This window comes from Gossypium hirsutum, chromosome D11 (genome assembly GCF_007990345.1).
Source record: "Gossypium hirsutum isolate 1008001.06 chromosome D11, Gossypium_hirsutum_v2.1, whole genome shotgun sequence".
In the NCBI taxonomy this organism is placed as follows: Eukaryota; Viridiplantae; Streptophyta; class Magnoliopsida; order Malvales; family Malvaceae; genus Gossypium; species Gossypium hirsutum.
The window spans coordinates 6422208-6443495 of NC_053447.1; the positions used below are offsets into that span (position 1 = coordinate 6422208).

The 21288-nt window shown below is 34.4% G+C and overlaps 3 protein-coding genes and 1 pseudogene across 6 annotated transcripts; 2 read left to right on the top strand and 2 right to left on the bottom strand.

Moving 5' to 3' along the window:
- Positions 1-4044: 4044 nt before the first annotated feature.
- Positions 4045-7703, bottom strand: LOC107911820 (chorismate mutase 1, chloroplastic). 2 transcript variants are annotated; one of them, XM_016839765.2, is made up of 6 exons: positions 7126-7703; positions 6110-6335; positions 5931-6017; positions 5481-5624; positions 4584-4676; positions 4045-4486 (listed from the first exon to the last, which is right to left on the bottom strand). In XM_016839765.2, exons 1-6 carry the CDS (start codon positions 7314-7316, stop codon positions 4241-4243), a joined length of 987 nt encoding a protein of 328 aa, XP_016695254.2. In that variant the 5' UTR covers positions 7317-7703; the 3' UTR covers positions 4045-4240. The 2 variants fall into 2 exon arrangements, with proteins under 2 accessions (XP_016695254.2, XP_040961681.1); XM_041105747.1 differs by having other exon boundaries at positions 4045-4481; positions 7126-7660.
- A 516-nt stretch (positions 7704-8219) lies between these two features.
- On the top strand, positions 8220-10937 carry LOC107911821 (tRNA (guanosine(18)-2'-O)-methyltransferase). Of its 2 annotated transcripts, none has more exons than XM_016839766.2 (6): positions 8220-8543; positions 8805-9258; positions 9449-9587; positions 9794-9855; positions 10249-10387; positions 10500-10937. In XM_016839766.2, exons 1-6 carry the CDS (start codon positions 8432-8434, stop codon positions 10638-10640), a joined length of 1047 nt encoding a protein of 348 aa, XP_016695255.2. In that variant the 5' UTR covers positions 8220-8431; the 3' UTR covers positions 10641-10937. The 2 variants fall into 2 exon arrangements, with proteins under 2 accessions (XP_016695255.2, XP_040961682.1); XM_041105748.1 differs by having other exon boundaries at positions 8349-8543; positions 8836-9258.
- Positions 10938-12165: 1228 nt separating this feature from the next.
- Positions 12166-18165, bottom strand: LOC107911822 (phosphatidylinositol 3,4,5-trisphosphate 3-phosphatase and protein-tyrosine-phosphatase PTEN1-like; annotated as a pseudogene).
- A 530-nt stretch (positions 18166-18695) lies between these two features.
- On the top strand, positions 18696-21201 carry LOC107911824 (uncharacterized). Of its 2 annotated transcripts, none has more exons than XM_016839769.2 (2): positions 18696-18937; positions 20016-21201. In XM_016839769.2, the coding sequence occupies exon 2, from the start codon at positions 20083-20085 to the stop codon at positions 20887-20889; it is 807 nt and encodes a 268-aa protein (XP_016695258.1). In that variant the 5' UTR covers positions 18696-18937; positions 20016-20082; the 3' UTR covers positions 20890-21201. The 2 variants fall into 2 exon arrangements, with proteins under 2 accessions (XP_016695258.1, XP_016695257.1); XM_016839768.2 differs by having other exon boundaries at positions 18778-18926.
- Positions 21202-21288: the final 87 nt, after the last annotated feature.

The following is a 21288-nucleotide window of genomic DNA, read 5'->3' on the forward strand; positions in this document are numbered from 1 at the left end:
AAAGGTGCACTGAGTACTGTTGGGGATCTCCAGTAGGAGTCATCTACTCCCAAGCAGTAGAGGTTTGGTTTCTTCCTTTTTTGAGTTTATGAATTTATCAGTTTTATCCTAAAATTATTAAGGATGTGCGAACTATAAGTTCTTTCACATTTTTCGTAAGTATAATCGGGAATACAAGTCTGATATTGTGAACTTATTAGAAACTAGAGTTAGTGGAAGCAAAACAGATTTGATCATTGTTAAATTGGGATTTTAGTTCTCTCATCGTGCAGAGGCAATTGGTTTTTCTGATGGTATTTGAGTTTGATGGAAAGATTCGGTGCAAGTTGAGCTTATTTGGAATCATCCTCAATATATCTTGGTTCGGGTCTCTGCTAACTCTACGTCTCATCCTATTTTTATCACTTTCATCTATGGGAGTCCAGACAAACGGAAGAGAAGGCTTTTTTGGTAGGGTTAAAAGTCGGTTGTTCCTGATGTTTTTGTTCTCTGGATGGCAATCGGAGATTTCAACGCTATTCTTTCTTCGAGTGAAAAGAAAGGTAGGCGGAATTCTAGGAGGAGCTATTCTTTTGTTGGGGATCTTATGGACTCGACTGACCTCCATGATTTGAGTTTTTGTGGGCCCTCTTTTACTTGGCAGAGAGGTGGGATACACAAGCTCCTTAACAGAGCCATTAGTAATAATGCGTGGCTTGCAACTTTCCTTCACAGTATGTGACTCATCTCTCACGGATCAAGTTTGATCACATGCCTCTTTTCCTTTCTCTAAGACCAGAGGCTAACTTGCCTAGGGAGTGAACTTTTAGGTTTCTAGTTGAATGGGTTAAACATCCAAATTTCTTAGGGTTTGTCAAAGGTAATTGAAGCTATAATTGGGGATATAACTGCTTCTCTTGCTCATTTTACTTTTAGTATTAAAAATTAGAATAAATCATTTTATAGCCACATTATAAACCGTGAAAGACAATTATTACAAAAATTCTTTGGCATTCAATAGGTAATGGAGCGACTAGATTCTGACTTCTTAGCTCAACTAGAGATGAATGTACGAGGGGAATTGGAAAGTGTTCTTTATCATGATAAATTTCTCTAGAGACAGAAAACAATGTGTGATTGGTTGTTCTTAGGTGATTGGAAAACCAAATTTTTTCATAGGCTTATGCTTCAGAAGAGAAAGCATAATAGGATCACTGCCCTGAGGAATGATAGTGGATGATGAATTTTTGATGAGGAGGCCCTTCAACTTGAGGCGGTTATGTTTTTTTCAAAGGCTCTATGATGAGTTACCAAGTCCAATGAAGGGACTTCTATCTAGTTCGTTTCTTAAGCTCGAGCCTGGCGAGGTACAACTCTTAGGTAAGGATGACACTGTTGAGGAAATTAGGATAGCTCTCTTTGATATGTCTCCGTTAAAGGCGTCGGGCAGTAATGGGTTTCATGCTTTATTCTTTCAACATTAATAAGACCATATTAGGAGTACGGTTTGTAATTGGGTCAAAGATAGTTTGAAAATAATTGCTTTAAATATGTATATATTAAACCGCTTTCGCAATGACTTTCCTAGCGGATTGATTTTGTTGGATGCTACCAGCAAAAGCATGCGTATGAATAATTCCATTTTGCTTTCTCCAAAAGTAGTGGTAGTGAGAGTGACAATTGTCTGCTTTGTTTTCTCTAATAGCAATGGTGGTGTTAGTAGTTGTTAATGTTCTTCTTTGGGTTAATTTTGTTTTTTTTGAGAGATTTGGAGTAGGTTGGACCAATGTAACATCCATTGATTTAGTTTTGAGGCTAGTTTTGTGCACCACCAATCGTAGTTTATTATTGACGTAGTTTGATAATGATGAGATTAGAACACTATCATTAACAATTAACCACAACAATCAATTTATTTCTCATCCTTATATATATCTCCACTATTAAGTTTGGTGCATTTTATTGCTTGTACTCAATTAATGGTGTTTAATGAGTTGTGTTATTATTTTAATTTGGTACCCACTAATATTATGTAATTATGGCTTTGAATGAATGAAATTGTTATTATTTCAATAAAAACGAAATTCAAATTTAAATAGGCTTTTTTTTTTGTCTAATTTTTCAATCCCACCTTTTGCTTTATTTTTCATTTTTTTTATTTTTCACGTTTTAAGAAAAATAAACTTTCAGTAAAGTTGATTTGGAATATTTTCAAACAGTTCCTTCGGCTTTACCTTTTCACTTTTTGCAGTGAAGTACTACCCCCAAATGTACAGATTACTTTTTACACTTTTTAGAGAATCTTAAGTTAAAAAATTTATATGAATTTTTATTGACCTTTATCAGAGAGGTCAGTTTGACTTTGACTCCCTTTTGATTAGTACTAATTTTTCTTTTTAATGAATTAGTGATATTAATTATCCGCAATTTTGTTTTTCAAAACAATTTTTCTTTTCTTAAGTAGATTATGATACACTGTATGAAAAAAAATATATGTTTTTGTATATATTAAAAATAAAGCAAATGGTTTAAATATAATAGCATTTTAGCTTCAAATCTTATCATTTATGATTTTTATTTTATATAAAAATATAGAAAACTAAAATAATTTCATAATAATATAATTTATTTTTAAAAATATTTTTTATATTGATATTCGGTTGACTTATGACACTAATTTTAAAATTTAAAAAATTTAAATTTCCTAAAATCTTATTTAATTTTAAAAAAAATAAATACTATTAAAATGGTGTTTTTATGTGTGTGAAATAATGATGTTTTTATCTTTTCATAATTTTATTTGAAGTTTTACTATTTTAACCAAATCCTTATTTATCTTCTACATGAATTTTTTCATCTATACATAAGTGTATTATAATGTAGTAAATATATGTATATTATTATAAAATCTTTTACGTGCCACCACTTCAATAAAAATTTAAACAAAAACCAAACATATATTTATTACGATATTCTAAAATAGAAAGACAAAAATATAATATTTAACACAAATAAAATGAGCATGAGTGACCCCTCAAGCTTGTACTTGTCTTAATTGTGTAGCATTTTCACCCTAAAAAACTTGCCTTAATTAAATGACAACTTTTTTGCCCAAAATCTATATAAAAGATCATGTCATTATCAAATCCATGGTGGGTGTAATTATTTGATGTTGCTTTTGAAATGAAGTAAAACCAATTTCATAAGAAATTTATATATATATACTCATAATGCTGGTTCGTAGGCTAGGGATTATGAGATTTTGATGGAATAAATTCTATAAATTTCCCCAAAAATTTAAAAAGAAAAGAAAATAATAATAATTAAGGCGATCTTTCCCATGTATTCCTAATAATTATTGTTGTAGCCAATGATAACTCGCAAAAAAAAAAACTTTTATCTCTTAATTATTAGGGTAAACTACATCATTAGTTACTAAATTATGAATTAATTTTTATTTTGGTCACTTAACTAAAAAATATTACAATAATAAAAAATTATAATTGAAGTTTTTGTACAAGAATATCACATGCACGTTTAATTTTTATTTTATTAAATAATGTGCATTTTTCATAAATTTTTTTACATCATATAATTAAAATTTTAAATAATATAATAAAAAAAATTAAATTAAAATTAAAATATTATTAAAACTATATGTTGTATCGTCTTCGCTTTTCAATTTTCATATTATGTGATTTTGTTAATAGTTAATTGAAAGTACATTTTGTGATCAATATTATTAAATGTTGTAGATCATCACTACTTTGTTCTGCTATGTAATATTCAATACAACTAAAATTTTAATAGTTGATTCAATTTTTTCGTCCATCCAAATAGGAGTAAAATAACATTAGGTTTAAATTTATCACTATTACATTATTTTATAATATAACTATGGATAAACAATTATGTATCTTTTAGAATGGGAAACTAGATTGATTCATGGAGTCGCCATTTTTGAGATTCAAATTGATATCCTAATCCCTTTTCCCATTTGATTATGACCTCCTCCTAAAACCAATACCTACTGGCCGATACGGTCAGTGCTAAGCTAACTGCTGCTTACACGTAAATATATATATATTCTCAATCGACATGCCCAATATTCAGACATAAACGAGATGTTTGTGTCTTTTAACAATATACAACTCTTCTGCCATCATGCTTTCCATAAATAAACAGCTAATCAGAACTTTATCCCCTATTAACTTTTATCTCTGCTTCATCATAAACAGCTAATAAAAACTGCTTATATTATTCATTCGGATCCGTCTAACCTTCTCAACAGGTACTCCACTTGGACTTCCTTCGTCAATGGCATGATCCAGTCCCCGTACAAGTCGGCTACCAAGCTTGGGTTTATTTTGTAAACCGGATCACCATCCTTCATGTTCATATTATCCGGCACTACTTGTCCGTAAGTTCTAGCTTTCATTTCTACTCTTTTCTTGATCGATTCTTCGACCAACGGATATGTGAGCAACTTCATCAGCCAATCCCTGTCCTGCAAAAAGGAAAAAAAAATCAAGAACTAATAATGAAAACACAATCCAATAAAGGCCTCAATGAACTGTTCTTTAAATGAAACTGATAAATAATACCTGTTCACTAATTGCAGCTTTATAAGCATCTGGAGATGCCTGGTATTTACATTCTGCCACGAATTTCCCATAGTGTATTCTCTTCGAAAGAGCCTGCGGTGACACATAAATGTTAAGCAAGCATCCAGCAGTTCCCAGAACATCAAGTTGGTCAAGTACAATAGCCACTTTGATGGAAGAACTGATAGGAACAACAGGTATTTACGCATGCCACAAAAAACCTTACTCAACCAACAAATCCCTCTCCAAGATTTCGAGTGCAACCCATGAAAGGTCACGGAGTTGTAGCATAAACAGTTGGCATGGATATGAGAAATAAAGAATAGACATGTAAAAACAATGCATGTACGTGTTACACTATCAAAATCCAGTTTTGCGTATTCAAATTTATCCTAAATCAGAAGGCGCAACTCATCATCAATCTATACTGCTCGCATGCTTCATTTCTCTTAAAACATCCATGTCCAACACATATTCAAACATGTATGAAGGGATAAACCAAGATACTAGTTTGGCAGGTGATTTAGCATACAGTTTGCTGTCAAATTCAAGCAAACAATAAAGGGACAATGTTAGAAACTCCCAAGTCAGAGAAAAGGTTCTAGACAATTTAAGTCATAGGGTTTCTGCTTAGGCACCTGCACCTATCCACTATTAGGCATCAGTGACCCTATGTTATCTGGATGCCACTTGGCTAGCTAAAGGTTTGAAAACAGCGATAGACATCATGCACATAACTGAAAGTATAGAGAAAGGAAAGAAGACAACAGTAGATTTCATGCCCAGTCAATGACCATTTTAGACGAAGGCATCTATGGTACATGTTACGGGTGTATGTGCAAATTGATTCAGAAACTGAATCTGAAATGCATGGGAGACTTGTCTTAAAATATTTACCTGCAAACACATGGTGTCACAAATGGCAGTAGATCCACAATTGCCATCATCTCCTTCTTTTACTAATCTGGGAATAAGATTTCTGAAGTACATTTGCCACACTTTCGGATTTATATTTATTGAATCAGCAATGGGATGTAGTACCTGTTTGATTGTCAGAAAAAAGGCTCAAGTAAGAAGTTAAAAACCTAGCACTCACCACAAAAAATTCTGAATGTCCAAAAATTCATAAATATTATGGACAAGGAGAGATAAAGATCATGTTCAGAGGATTAAATTCTTAGAATAGACTGCCATACAGTATACTTAAAAGTTCCAACAAAACATGCAATTAACAGAATACTTCATGTATTAATGAGAATGCAGACATATGGAGCAATGAACATAAGCCTAAGGCCACTGCAAAAGAGCGACAAAAATAATGTCTCATATCCGGTCCTATTATTTTACCTGTGGATATTGCAAAGGTGGCAACAAGGGGTCTGGTAATTCATCTGGGAAGAAAGGGTGCTCATCTGGGCTCTTGTATCTGCCAACCTAATGTACAATCAAAGGGTTTATCAAAAAAGCAGCACAGATTTTGCGAAACCCATATCCTTTCTCTCTATGCTTGTTGAGTGTAACATTACCTTGGAATGAAGCTTTTCGGTTCCTCTAAGTATATACTCGACCAACGAGCCATGGAACCCATCCATTGAAAAGGCATCAGGGTCATATGTATCCCCATTATAACAATATTGAGCTCTCTCCAGAAGGCTAAATATAATGCTGTCCTCTTGTCGAATTAACGAGTACCTCACTGCCTCGAGGGTCAAGTTCTCACTCTCATCCACCCTTCGCTTGGTTGTCGTTGATCTATAGAGATGTTACCAAAACATTAAGTTATCAAATACTTCCATCAAATGTCATATGGAAATCACCATGTAAACACCAATGGAGAGAAAAAAAAAATTTCAGGAAGCTTTTTCCGCAAGGGTCAATCAAATTTCAATTTATTCATCCTTAATATGACTTCCAGTATGATTTATGAGTTTATTGCACTTCATTCTAGTACCATAGTGATAGCCAGAGTCTCTTGAAGCTCATACAAGTCTATCGAGATTCCAAGCTTACACCCGATGTGCATATGTAGCAGAATGGTGTTCAAATGTACATAAATTAATACATTTAATCAAAGAAGAAGACAAACAGATAACAATGTTGGCTACTGCACTCATATTGGTGTTCTCCGGAAGGGGGCAAAAAAGCAATTGTTCTCACTAATTACCAATAGAATTTCAGTAGTGAAATAATAAAGGAAGAAAATCCATTCCAAAATAAAAAATCAGTGAGAAAAAGGAATTCAGAAATGAATTTCCTAGCCACATTGGAAAATGAAATGCTTTTGATGCAATAATCCAATAGCCAGGAAAACATTTTCTTGCCAAACATCAGAAGAACAATTAGATTCCCAGGTTCCAAGAAACCTAACAACGGAATTATAAACAACTGAAGCATTGAAACAAACACAATTACAAAGTAAGGTCAGCGGAGTCAGCTAATCCTATTGTCAAACACAACCAAAGCAAATGAAGAGAGAAAAAAACATTAAAGAAAGAATAAATTTTAAACAATCTAAAAGCTGAATTGGAGGATAGTTTTATACCCAATAGAGTTGGTGGAAGCATGAAGAGATTGAATGACTGTCTTTGACAACCTTGCAGAGCAATGAAGCTTAAAGATGGGAAATTCCCTGGTTTGTGAAGTTAGAGGAAAACTGGGTCTTGAAAGTTTGGTGGTTCCGTTAACAGCAAACGAAGATGGAGACGAAGAAGCTATGAACAACTTAGCTTCCATTGATGATACACAGAAAGACCTTTTCCAAAGAAAAAGAAACACTAAAGAATGCAAAAGTTTGAAGCTTTGAAACAATGAATCAGTGCGAAAATTGAAAAAATACAAAGGATATGTTGTAAATGATTAAAAAAAAAGGTCAAAAAGACTGGTTCGCGCGTTCCTTGTGGTAGGTGAGTTAGGTGGTGGAAACTGAAAACAGAGGTTGGTGGAGAATGAGAAACCAATAAAAAGCAAAAAAGAATCTATCAAGTTGCTTCATTCCCAAAAGTAAAAGCAAACCATCGTTTGGCTCAAAATTGGGAGTTCAACGGTCAGCTTTTTACCCATTAACCTACTCAAGATTATAGCAAATATCTGTTACAAAATATCTTATACGAGGTCTAATATATTTTAGGTCAATTACACTGTTCACTAAATTATAGGTAAGAATTCGTCGTCACTGAACTAGAAAAAGTTATAATGTGGCCACTAAACTATTAAATTTTTTTTTATTTAAGTCACTGAATTATTAAATATTTAAAATTTGATTCGTTTATTATAGGGATAAATACCAAAATTATACGTGAACTATGATTTAATGTATAATTATTTATATGAAATTTTGATTTGATCCAATTCTTATAAATTATTAACACAATTATTGATATAACATCATTTTATATTTATATACTGCATACATAAATAATTATAGTTATCCAATATAAAAACAAATTAATGTATTTATTTCTTTAAATGTGTATGATTAAATCAAAATTAAAGTTTCAAGTATACATTTGAACAATAATTAAAATTTTACATGTATATAATTACACATTAAATCAAAATTCACAGAAAATTAAAATCAATAATAGAAGAATTCAGATTAATTTAAATACAAAAATAATTTGGTGTATAAGAAAATCAAAAGGATTCCTATTATTTAACAAAATAATATCACTAATTAACTTTAAAATAAAAATACCAGAAAAACTACAGCGTTTTGGTGTATAATTATCATCTTCCAGTCTTCCTCATAAACCCTATCCATTCAATAAAAGGTTTCCCCTCAACTTCAACACTGCAGCTCCTTGGCGCCATAACCAATTCTGCGCAAAAACCCCAGAAAGGGGAAAAATATGATTGCTTGCAATACCCTAATCCGTGCGCACCTATCTAATCTTCATTGTAAACTTGACTTAAACCCTAAACCATTCTTTTTTCCCCTTTCACTTCGCCTCCTTACTTCAGGTATGTTTTCATTCAACACAAATAAACCCTCCTTTTTTTTATGGTTTTTTCTTTTGCAAAAATACGGAAAACACAATTTACAAACCCATAGTTTTTTATTTCTTACGTTCATGTTCTTTTGGTTAAATGCAATGCCTTCTTTGTAACCCATTATTTTTTGTTTACTTGGAGAACACCCTAGAAGAGTTAGATGTGATTTGAGTTTAGATGAAATATGCTATGCTTTTATTCATCTTTGATTTTCTTTTGGGTTAAATGTAGTTCCTTTATGCAATCGAATTAGTTCCTGTAGAATCCGAACGAGGTCTTTCTCGGCTATACCGGAAGTAGCCCCTTTAGAAGATGAATCCCCGGAAGACTTGGCACAGGACACCGTGGAACACCTGCTGACTCACCAAGATGATGTTGCGAGGTTGATGAAAATGGAGAGGAGATCGGGAATGGATATCCATAGCAAGCGGTGGTTTCCTTACTTGGATAGGTTTAAATGTGGGAGTGAGTCACTGAGCAGCAGGGAGGTTATAGAGGCAGTCGCACCTGTCTTGATGGAGGAGAGGAAAGAAAGGTTGAAGAGGGTGGTGAGAAATAGGAGCTATTCAGTTTGCTTGGTGGTTGAAGGGCTGTGTGATTTCGGCAATGTTTCAGCCACGTTCAGGTCTGCTGATGCTCTTGGCTTGCAGTCAGTTCATGTGGTATCGTGTGACAGCTCAAAAAGGTGGTAAGACTGAAGCCAAAAAGGGTCTGGTTTTTGGTTGATGTTTGAGGGTTTTAAGTAGTTGTGCTTTTTATTATTGTTGCGTATTGGTGAATTCTTAGTTTGACTTGCTTAATTTATTGTGTTTTTAGTTGGTTCAAGATGAAATTCAATCAATCAATTGCTGTCCTAACATCATTTGTTTATCCAGATACAGAGAAAACCGCCATGTCAGCATGGGTGCAGAGAAGTGGTTGGATATTGAACTTTGGAACTCTCCCAAGGAGTGTTTCAAAGTCTTAAAATCACGTGGTTATCGGATTGCTACAACACACGTAGGAATGGATGCGGTATTGATCATTTTTCCCATCTTTGGCGGCACTTACTAAAATATTGATCTTTAGGATAAATTTATCCTGTATCAGATTGCACTTTACCCTTAAATCAGATGTTTAACAGTCACGGACAAAATAAAATCCTTAGCAAGCATATGGTCCTTGATGATCAAAGTTCTAAGATTCTAAGTCGGGATACTTACATCACTGACTATTTGCAGGTATCCATATACGACATGGATTGGTCAAGGCCAACTGCAATTGTAGTTGGGAATGAAAATAGGTAACTTACATTGTTACCTTTGTAAAACTTCTCATAATTTCTGTTTGGTAGTTTATTACTTTCTTTAGTGTTTCTATGTGGTACATGATTAGCATTAGACATAATTTACTAGTTGTTTTCTGACTTTGAATTTCCAAAGTTCATAACAATATCAGATATCTAACTGAAAACAATAAATGGAAACAAAGGCAAAACTATCAAAGATGTTTTATGATTTCTTTTTTCATTTCAGGTCAATCTGCTACCTTAGTTTTGTTGATGTGTTCCAAGTCTTGTTATATAATTATGTGTTGTTTTTGTTTCTGCAATGTGGCCAAAATGTTTTTTTTGTCACAGTTTTCTATATTCCTCTCTTCTTCAATGTTACTTGAGGTTTATGTGGCCCTGTTGCAGGGGAATAAGTGATGAGGCGCTGGAACTGTCAGATTTGCATTGTAGTATTCCGATGAAAGGCATGGTTGACTCTTTTAATGTTTCAGTGGCTGCAGGCATAGTCATGCACCATGCTGTTTGTGACAGAACAGTGCGCCTGGTAATATTTGCTGCCCAAGTTCATACACATCTTAGTCCTGCATGTATTGTGATTGTTCTATCTTTTTGTCCACTTCAATTTATTTCAAGTACATATAATTTGTCCAACACAGGGTTGTCATGGTGATCTGAACGAGGATGAAAGCCAAATCTTATTGGCAGAGTTCTTGTTGCGTCATAATAATAGCTCAATCAGCATAGCTAACGAGTACGCTAAGCGGAAGGCTCATATGCCTCTCATACCAAGACTGTGACGCTGTTCTCGAAGTCCTTACTGTATGATTTATGTAAGATTATGGTGCACACTTCAACTCCAATGTCTCAGTAGATGTGGCTGCCAAGAAATGAAGAACTGGAGTTTGATGATATCATTTCAAGCCTTCATAGAAAAAAGGGTAAAAGTGACTGACTTAACTCAGTTAAGCTAGAGTTTTTCAGATGAATGCATGAGTTAGAAGGTTCTAAGCCACTTGTTTGCATGTCAAACCCTAAAATATCAAGGATTATGATATTTAGAAAAATTATAATGCAGAATTCTAATTATTTTTCTACTTCTTATTTTCTTTTTGAAGTATCAATATTATATAGACAAAAGTATGATATATGATCTTTCAAAGATCTTTCGAATGCATAAAACTTATACCCAAGTCGGATATAGATATGTATTCAATATTAACATTTGAGTATAGGTAACATAGCTAAAAACACAAGGACGACAAGGGGTTTTCTTAAAGCTTCAAACAGCTGGATTCATCACACATCTGCATTATTTTCATTGCAATGCTATGTTGTTTTGAAGTCTAAATATTCGACATCGTGACACGATTATGAGATATGATCTTTCAGAGATTCTTCAAGTTTTTGTATATATTAATATGATGCACACGAATTCGAGTGAGCAACATAGCGAAAAACACAAGGATTCTTCAAGTTGTTCTTTTAATGCTTAAAATAGCTGGATTCTTCATATGTCTGCTAATTATCATTTTTGTGCACTACTGCTTTAGAAACTTTTAAACGATTAATCACAATTTGGTTACAACATTAAACAAGCTTGGACCAAGTCCTCGGGCTGCTCTAACCATTACCTAAAATAATGTCAACAGGCTGGTTTGGTCAATTTAGCATTTCCCTAATAAATCATCACATATCCTTAATTGGTACTTAAAAAATAAATAAACAAATTTCATTATTAATGTATTTAATTAATAATCCTTAAATCTATATTATATTGAAGTGTTTGTTTGAGTTGATATCATGAATCTATCAAATACCAATTCAATTAGAAAATAACTAAAAACTCATATTATTTTACAAAGTAATAATATTGTTAGAGGGTGCTTTTTGTTTAAATTTTTATATAAAATTTATAAAAATCAATTTAGAAAAAATAGCCATACATTTGAACCTCATTTCTGAAATTTCAACTTTATTATTTCCATCAAAGTTTAGTTTGTTTTTTTTTTGTAAGTATATTGTTTGATTGCGGATGTGCTATAATCATGGTTGTTTGAAACCAGATCGGACTAGATCGGTTGGTCGAATCGAGAACTGATTGAGGTACCAATTTAGAGAAAGATTTGTTTAATAGAACCAGTTCGGACGAATTAACCAATAATTTTGTTTGACCACATGTTGAGTTCTGAAAACCATGACCACTATACTTAGAGTAGTTTCGTGAACTTTTAGAGTTGGTTAAAAGTGGAAGATTAAAGTAAAAAAAAAAAAAACCATGGGACGAATTTGGATACTGTGAATACAAATGAAGTGGGATGAGAATGAGAAAATACAGGCTTGCCTGGCCTCGCCCTGTTATGACTGCAAACATTGATATAACTCTCATATTTTGTTATAATATTAACAAATGCTCTCAAAATCTTTTAAGTACAAAACTTCTTGTCATTCCTAGTATCTTCTTCTTATCATCCATGGAAAACTAGAAGGCGGCAAAAATTACGGTATGAATCACTTGATCCATATATCATTTAACAATCCAAGTGTTTCTGCAGAATAAAAAAACAACCAAAATCATAAACCCAACATGTAGAATCATGTATTGTTTTTATTATTTTTTAAAACAAGTCCTTTGAGTTTAGGGTTCAGTACAAATTCATTACATCATAATTAGATGAAAAAGCACTCGAGAGGCTCCGATTGGGACCGAAAAGCAACTCGACACAGAATGCAGGGCCGCATATTAATCTGCCGGCACTCCCAACTTTGTCCAGATCCCGGATCGTAAACTGGCAAAGTTAAACAATGCAGTAAGCTTCTTGGTGCGTATCGGTTTATGAATCACTGAAAATTTCCATGCGCATACCTGTAGCAAGCTGCTCTTGATGAAGGCTGTATTGAAACAGGCAAAAAAAAGGCGACCTCCGATCATTTTTTGATAGAATATGACGCGCACGTCTCCCTTAACCTGTTCAATCCAAGAATATGATTGTGTTCATGCTTTTGATACCTTTTAAACGAATCTATTTCATGGCATATAAGACCTTTTCGAGCACAACCGGACTCCCAAGATGTTTCCAGACACGATATACACCATTTACACTTAGCATATGTATGTAGGTCATATACTCCATGTTTTTCGGATTTGAGTTCATGAATCATCATTGCAAAGCAGACATATTAGTATAGGTGCAAGCTGCAAGTGACTTACTTCCACAGGTTTATTGAAACGATAGTCAAGACAGTTCTTCTGATATAATATGGGACTCTCCGTGTCCATTTGGACTACAACACGAGGTTCTTCCGATTCTGGTGTAGCCCCTTCTTCGTCCCCTTCAACATATGACAAGAAATATCGAGGACTGCAATTCGCTTCACTTCCTTTTTTGATTTGTCGACAGCATCTCTTGGCAACTTCAACAGGCGGGCGGTTCATCTGATCCGGAATCTGCAGAATAAGGTTATACGTATGTGAAACCAATACTCAGTTTATATCATCACTTTATTCAAATTTGTGAGTTGAGCTTGGTGTTACGTATGACCTAACCTCTTGGAGCTCCGAGACAACGAAGAAGACAGAGTTGGTATTAACTGTGTCGTAAAGTCGTATCCGCCGCAATTCTCGGCTACATGGTTGAGGCAAGTGCACATCGACAGGTCCATTGCCAATGCCTCTGGTAAAAGAAAGTAATTTTTCCCAATACCCCACATAACGGCGTTGGCTTGGTATAGAGACCTATCAACAAAAGTGCAAAAGATTTAAAAAAAAGAGGGTATTTCCATGTATTTAGATGGCTTTGGAAGATCATATCCTTATATTCAGTCCGATAATGCATTGAGCAGAAATATTTCAACAAAAATTAAGAGTGAGAGCAACATAACTACTTACTCCTTCATTGTTAGTTGTCCGCTTTTGGGCATATAACTGAAGTGCTTCCTCAGCTGACATTCCGGTGTAAACAAGGTAGGCACACACCATTAAGCCTGTTCGACCTTTTCCTGCCTGCAAATTCCGGTGAAGGATGTCAAGCTTTAAAGGCGAGAACGTTATCTAATCCAGTAAAGGAAAATTAACACTACCATAATTCTTTGACTATTGATTTTAGGCTACTAAACATCTATAAGGAAACAAATTTGTATGAATTTAAACCAACAACCGGACTAATATTTGGTTGCTTGGTGACCAATAGAGTTGCAAGAAGTATTCATACAAAGATACGTAAATGCAATGGCCTCTAATATATTTCTGTTGTACATACCAATGAGTAGTGACCATACAGCCTGTTGGCATCTTCTTCCTTTGGGGTCTTGAATTACTTGGATTCAAGTTTGAGCCGTTGGGTAAGGGTAGGTGTCTAACACAGATATGTTCAGTTTTTAAAAAACTTTTTTTATGCATTTGAAGAGTCATATATCCCTTATATTAATGTCTGAAAAAGAAGAAAGAAGTTTTGCAAGTAATACCATGCAATGAACAACTGCAATGTTTTAGGGTCATCTGATAGCCATGAATGAACACTCTCACAGAATGACTTCATCATTTCAAAGTGGGGAACGTGATTGTCATCGAAAGGGAACTTCTCGACTCGACCATGGAAGTGTGATGGATCATAATCTTCTTCTATGCACAAATTGTAGACCTGTAGAATTTGGCAAAGAAGTTGAGAGAAAACTTGTAAAAGGCAAGATATATAAGAATTAAAAGGAAATGCAAAACTAACTATGGAGATAAAACCCTTTAAGACTGAGATACATCAAAACTTTGCTGCCAGTCAACTTCCTACTGGTAGAGTGACCTATACAAGACAAACAGACTGAAGGATAGACAAACATGAAATTTCATTTTCAGCACAGTAGCACCCTTGTCTGAGACATATCAGGACATAGATATGAAGATAGGACCTTCTAAATACACGAAAAGTCTTCAAAAAATTGAGTCACCCAAGTCCGAGTAACATAGCTAGCACAAACGAGGAAATTGCTTACCCTGTAATGCCCCTGATGTATCAATTCCAGCACAGACTTGACCTGCCATAGAGGATTCCGATACATTGCTCGCATACGTTCGGCAGGGAAAGACATTGCCAACAAACGATCAGTTATATAGGACATGTCCAGATCATATCCACCGACTAGCATTCGCCTTCTTTTCTTCGACACCAGGTTTCGAATGAAAGAACTTGCTGAAAGATAAGAAAGCATTTTATGCTGGAGGAGAAGGGTGGTGTTTGCACCCTTTATTGGGCCCGCCTTCGTAAATTCCAACCCCATCTGCTGATACCTTGACAACTTCAGAATGTCAAAGTAGCTGCTAAACAGAACAAGCATAAATACATTTATATACATTGTAACATATACATATATGCATACACTCAAATCCTGGTATCTATAACCCGTTTTTTTGTTTGTTTGTTTTTCAGATTACAGTGAATATAATCTTAGAACTATATATCTGGTTTTCCCTAGTTTACATACAAGGGAAAAGAAAAACCCAACAAAGTGTAAAAGGAAAAATCAAATGCAAGAGAAAAAGAAGGTACCAATGGGGTTGAAGCTGCTGCTGCTGCTGAAGATCATGAGGATGATGATGATGATGATGACCTTTCATATTGATTCTCCCCTGATGGAGAGAGAAAAACTGATAAGTGGGAATTTGGATATTCTATGCTAAATTTGGAGGGAATTCTAACACCATCTCTCAACCCCATATTTGGAGCAAATTCAGGCAACAACATTGCTATCCTTGAAGCAATTTAGAGAAACATGTCAACCGAATTTACTGTTGGGATATTCCTAGGATGGTGTTTTTCTTTTCAATAAACATTTTTCCTAGGTTGTTGGGTTTAGTTTATTTCAAGGCATTAGATATAAAACTATGCTCAATTTAACTAAAACTCAACTTTTTCTTGATGTAAAAATTGCCACAAATTTGATATTTGAGTATGAATAACCTGATTAAAGAAAAATTCAAATGTAATAGTTCTTCACAAATTAAGGTAAGAATCAATCATCAAAGATGAAAAACATTTAGGTATATTAATTAAATAATTACTAGATTCTCTATATTTATCCATTTTAATCGCTTTGATTACAGACCATACTCCTTTTTAATATGATCTTTGATTGTATCCAAATGGATAATTAAAGCAAAAATATTATGATAGTCAATACCAACCTATTGTACATGGTCTTTCACCCCTAATCTAACTTTTTTCTTTGGACCGAACCATCCAAATTTTGCTTTACCTTAGTATACCCATTTCACTTTAATAGTTTTTTTTTCTCATTTGACTTTTCAACCAATTCCCATATCTTAGTCTTTTCAATTGCATCAAAAAATTTTTTTTTTTTGCATAATTTTCTTGCAAGCATTATCTTTAATTGTTTTTCATAAATTTTAAATTGCACTAATTTTGAATGTTAAATTATTTGATTATTAAATTACATAAAAAATAAACATTAACAAATTTGAAACATGTCAAATGATTAAATTTCACACTTACATTTTCGAGTCACTTTAAAACACAGCAAGTGTTTTGCCCAATTCAACTTACCGTTGAGGCCTTCATCGCACAAACAATTCTAGTACTCCTCGCTGGGAAAGGGAAGACTGGATGGACACAAGAAACATCCAATGATAAATGCAAGCACCACGGCCTTTAATTCAGCAGATTCAGCCTCCAAAGTGGTCATATGCTGCACTAATTTAACAAACCTAACATCCTTTGAGATCCGATACTTAATTTATGTCTCTGATTCCTCTTCAAAACAGTGGACACATCGATCCCATCATCTTTAGATCCCAAGATACTGGCCACATCTTCAACAGTGAGTAATATTATGACCGTCAACTTTTATAGCACAACTTTCAGCATTGAACCTCTCAATCAAGTATATTATGACCTCCCTCCTCATTGATCGAGATTTCATTTGCAACAACGACCCCATATTGATACTATGAAGGATAGTATCTATCTTCTTATCCTTAAAGTCCTTGAACAACTTTAGCAAACATATAGGACTGCACCGTGTAAGCAAGACCTACACCGGAGAAAGTAGAATATGAAAAAGTAACTTTGTTTCTATACTACTCCGGTATAACTAGAACCATAATTATACCTTAATTCTTTCCACCTTCATTTTCACATTCTAATTCTCTTTTTATTTTTTCATTTTCTACTTTCTCCATGACAGTCTTTTGTTTGAAAGGCTCCTTCTCTGAATCCAAAAGTTTTGCCCACTGTGCGGCCAACTTTTGATGTTCCTATTTCAAAAGAATACCAACAATTACTAATAAACATATAATCATCATAAATGGCTGTATATAAAACTCGTCAATATACCAATGATAAACATAGAATTTCTTAAAATTTCAACCCACCTGTTTGCCAAATTTCTGTTTCTCCATACTTTTCTCCTGACCATTTCCTTTCCAAACACTTCTACTGCAAAAAGACTATAAATTATCGTTCTGAATTTTCTAAACATTAAGCATTTATAATCTATATAACCCTGAATCGATACGTATTTCACAATGATAACAACTAATGTAACTTACACAAAAGTAAGTACGATGATATTGGTTTCTGCACTTTCTTCGAGGTTCCAGTTGTCATTAGAACCTATATTGATAATACAAAAAAAAATTTAACAACAATCTCAATTCGTACATGGAGTGGGCACACTTCCCTCATATCCATTTAGGGCTGCTGCTGGAAACCAACAACCAAACTAAGGTGAATAATGTAAGTGGCTAATTCGATTTTTATACAATTAATTTTCTCTTTAGGAAGAGTTAATTGCAAAACCCAGCTTTGATTATATTACTTATCTTGCTTTAAGGTAGAAATGACTTCTTTAATAGTTAAAACAACAGCTCAGTTAGTTCATATAGGTATATTATAATATAACATGGCTGTTTGTTTGTTCAAAATGCAATTTACATGAAGCTGAATAGTACAAGAGAAAGTTTTTTAAGTTTATTACAGTAACGGTTTATTTCACAAGGTTCTAAGCAAGCTCAGAATCAAAGATATATTCTTAACATGATATAATTGCAACACTATGTTTAATATTTATCTCAGAGTCTGAATAACATAGTAGCAATGTGCAAAAACAACAACAGCTAATAACACTAATATTTCACAGTGAAAATCTAATCTTGTTATATAGAGATTGGAGTTTCTAACCACAACGGCCTGTCGGACGGGGCCGGATCGGGATAAAAACGGCAGCTAAGGTGACGGAAGGTGACTACGAAGCGGGAGAGGCTCGGCGGTGACCAAACGAAGAGTGTAAAATACAAACGGCTTTTTAAAGTATCTGGTCGCACCGGAGTTTCGAACACCGTCGAAGTGTGGGTTAATATGCAGCGGCGACGGCGACGGAAGTCGAATCCGGTGTTGGGGAGGTTTTTCTGTGAAGATTCGAATATAATAAATGCCGATTTTTGGGCTGTTCGGCGCCGGGGTTTCAAACACAGTCGCACCGGACTTCTATCGGCGTCGGAATGAGGTGGAACAGGCGGCGACGGAAGGCGAATGGGAAGCTGGCCGCGGTTCGGCAGTGAAGACAATGAGAGGAGAATCAGACTTCTATCCGCACCGGAGTGCGGTGGAACAGGCGGCGACGAAGGCGGCGGCCGGCGGCAGTTCGACAGTGAAGAAGATGAGAGGAGGAAGAAGTTTTCTTTTTTCGATCCAATATTTTTTTCAAAACAGAACAGGTTGGATTAGGGGTTAAGGTTACTTTTACCTATAACCGGTCAATACCGGTTGTTCACTATTTTTTATTTTTTCAACAGTTATGATGTAATAGTTGTTAATCTAATGGCTGTTCTCCCCCCTTTTTGGAGCTTCTCATAAGCTCATTTTACCTCTTTTTTAAGAGCCCACCTTAGAATTTTCGAGCTTGAATCTTGATTTTTCCTTTTCTTTTTACGAACACAGATTTTTGGCCACACAAATTAAAGTCCACTTTATTTTACCTTTTAAATTTCTACTTGTAGCAGTCAGAGAGAAAATTAGTGAACGCAGAGAGAAAACGAGAGCTTTGAAACTTTTTTTTTTTGTTATCATCGAATCAAGGTACATACTCTGTAAGATCATTATTTGAAGCCTTTTTTTTTTTCAATTTTCTGTTAAAAATATGCTTTTAAATGTAAAGATCATACTTCCGGGTATGTTTTGTGTGAGTTCATTGCTGGGTTGTTTGCAAACTAATAACATTTAAAAAAAAAATCTTTTTGTTTCTTTCTAGCTTTTATGTTATATGATTATTTAAAGTGTTTTCCTTTCTGTGTTCTTTGATTTCATTTTGTTTAATATATCAATTAGCGCTTTAACTTGTACTTGATTCGTTTAATATATATAATCTATATTCAATTGTTAATAGTAGCTTTGAAATGAAATGATATGATTTTGGAGGAGGTAATTCATTTTGGTTGTCTTTCGTTCTTTTTCTGATTTAAGATGATTTGTGGAATTGGGTATTTACTATTATTTTTTCTTGTACAAATTATTCCCTACTAGATAGATGAACCAAGTGAGCCGAACTTTGGGTTTTTGGTATCTAAGTATTTGATGCAAAATGAAGTTGTATGATAGCTTGGTTTGCCTTGTCCTAGCTTTGTTAAGTTGAAATTTGAACTTGATTGAATCAAGTTAAATTTGCAAGCCTGCTTCTGTAAATCTAGTGCCTAGAGCTTGAGAATAGATGGTTTAAAGGACATTTCTTTATGTCAAGTAGTCTTCTCTTTTCTTGGATAAGAACTAAAGCATACTTTGTCGAATTAGGCTTGCTTTCTACTTAGAAGGCAAATGATCATCTCGCCTTGTGTAAAATTTTCACTTTGGTGCTTAATAACCACTGTGAATTTTAGTTTCTTGTTTATCTGTCATAAAGAATAATTAGTACAAATTTAAACTTGAAATTAGAAAGGTAAATAACACTCTCGTAGTGTTCTCCCTTTTGATTTGTACTGTAATATGCATATTAATGGTGGGTTAATTAAAAAAGGATTGTTATACTGGTAAATTGTTAATTGCTGCATGCTGTTTGAAATAGAAATGCTTACTGAAGTCTTAGCTGCCTAAAGTGCCTATTATTCATACTTCTTAGTTTTCCTTTCGGGTTGTCTTTTGGCACTCAGCACACTTGGTATTTATACTTGGCAGATGGACCTTATTGGATTTGCAATTATGTTCTAGTTATCGGAGATTCAGTTTCTGCCACTAGAAAATCATGTGGAGTTTTGCGTCCAATTGTGTAGCCGGAACTGTTGGGCGGAAAAATGTTTTTCTAAATCAAACTCATGCTGCGTTAGAATGTTCAGATGATGAAGGCCCTTCCGTAATTAGCAGGGATGAGTGTTTAGAATGCCCGATATGCTGTGAATCTTTCAACATCGTAGAAAATGTGCCCTATGTTTTATGGTGTGGTCATACCCTTTGTAAAAACTGCATTCTAGGACTTCAATCGGCTGTCGTGAAATTTCCGACTCTACCAATTCAACTTCCGCTTTTCGTTTCCTGCCCATGGTGCAATCTCTTGTCGTTTCGTCTGGTTTATCGGGGAAATCTCAAGTTCCCTCGGAAGAACTATTTTTTACTTTGGATGGTTGAGAGCATGAATGGTGATAGACTGAAGTCTCATTCTTCCTTCTGTGAAGATCATCAGCCTGAATGGTCATCGAACAATAATTCAGCATCGGGAAACCAAGTGACTCAGAGTAACCACAGCAGGGGACAGTATCCGCCTCATCCCGAGTCATCAAGATCAAACTACAATCATACTCATCTCATTAATTACTCCAATTCGGAAAGAATATATTCTTCCCTTCGGCAATCTCTGGCGTTCTTCATACATCTGACAGCCAAGTTCCCATTAGTCATAATATTTCTCTTAATCATCCTGTACGCAGTCCCCGCCAGTGCGGCCATCTTGGCCCTGTACATACTTATTACCATTCTATTTGCTCTCCCTTCGTTTCTCATTTTGTACTTTGCATACCCGAGTTTAGACTGGCTTGTGAAAGAGATCATCACTTGAGACAGTAGCGGTTTCGTGTTCAGCGAGCATTGCACCTGTAGCATGATGCATCTCCAGTTGACGACTTTCCAGTGCCCGAGTTTTATGGCAGTTTCTTAGTATACAGTTGAAGTAGTTATGTAAAGTCTTTTAGAAAGCATAACTACTTATGTACTTGGACAGTTAAAAGAGTGTTTGTTACTACAACAATATGCTTGTTTTGGATGAAAGCAATGAGGTATTGGTGAGCATGTTGTGATTAAAAATAGTTTGCGGGGCTTGTTAGATTTGCATGTCTCCAATTCTAATACATTGAACTTCAATAATCCTGTACATGAATTGTGCTAAGTTGTAATCTAATTCTTACAAAAATTGGATCCAACAGATCAGTCTGCTTTTATTATTTAAATAATATTTGTT

What these genes read in the sequence shown, in the direction of transcription:
- LOC107911821 (XM_016839766.2), top strand. Translation starts at nt 8,432, where the DNA reads ATGATTGCTTGCAATACCCTAATCCGTGCGCACCTATCTAATCTTCAT. An exon ending in TCGTGTGACAGCTCAAAAAG is followed by an intron (nt 9,259 to 9,448) that starts GTGGTAAGACTG and finishes TTGTTTATCCAG; the next exon opens with ATACAGAGAAAACCGCCATG. An exon ending in GTGACAGAACAGTGCGCCTG is followed by an intron (nt 10,388 to 10,499) that starts GTAATATTTGCT and finishes TGTCCAACACAG; the next exon opens with GGTTGTCATGGTGATCTGAA.
- LOC107911824 (XM_016839769.2), top strand. Translation starts at nt 20,083, where the DNA reads ATGTGGAGTTTTGCGTCCAATTGTGTAGCCGGAACTGTTGGGCGGAAA.
- LOC107911820 (XM_016839765.2), bottom strand. Translation starts at nt 7,316, where the DNA reads ATGGAAGCTAAGTTGTTCATAGCTTCTTCGTCTCCATCTTCGTTTGCT. An exon ending in GTGACACCATGTGTTTGCAG is followed by an intron (nt 4,677 to 5,480) that starts GTAAATATTTTA and finishes GTGTCACCGCAG; the next exon opens with GCTCTTTCGAAGAGAATACA. An exon ending in AAGCTGCAATTAGTGAACAG is followed by an intron (nt 4,487 to 4,583) that starts GTATTATTTATC and finishes TCCTTTTTGCAG; the next exon opens with GACAGGGATTGGCTGATGAA.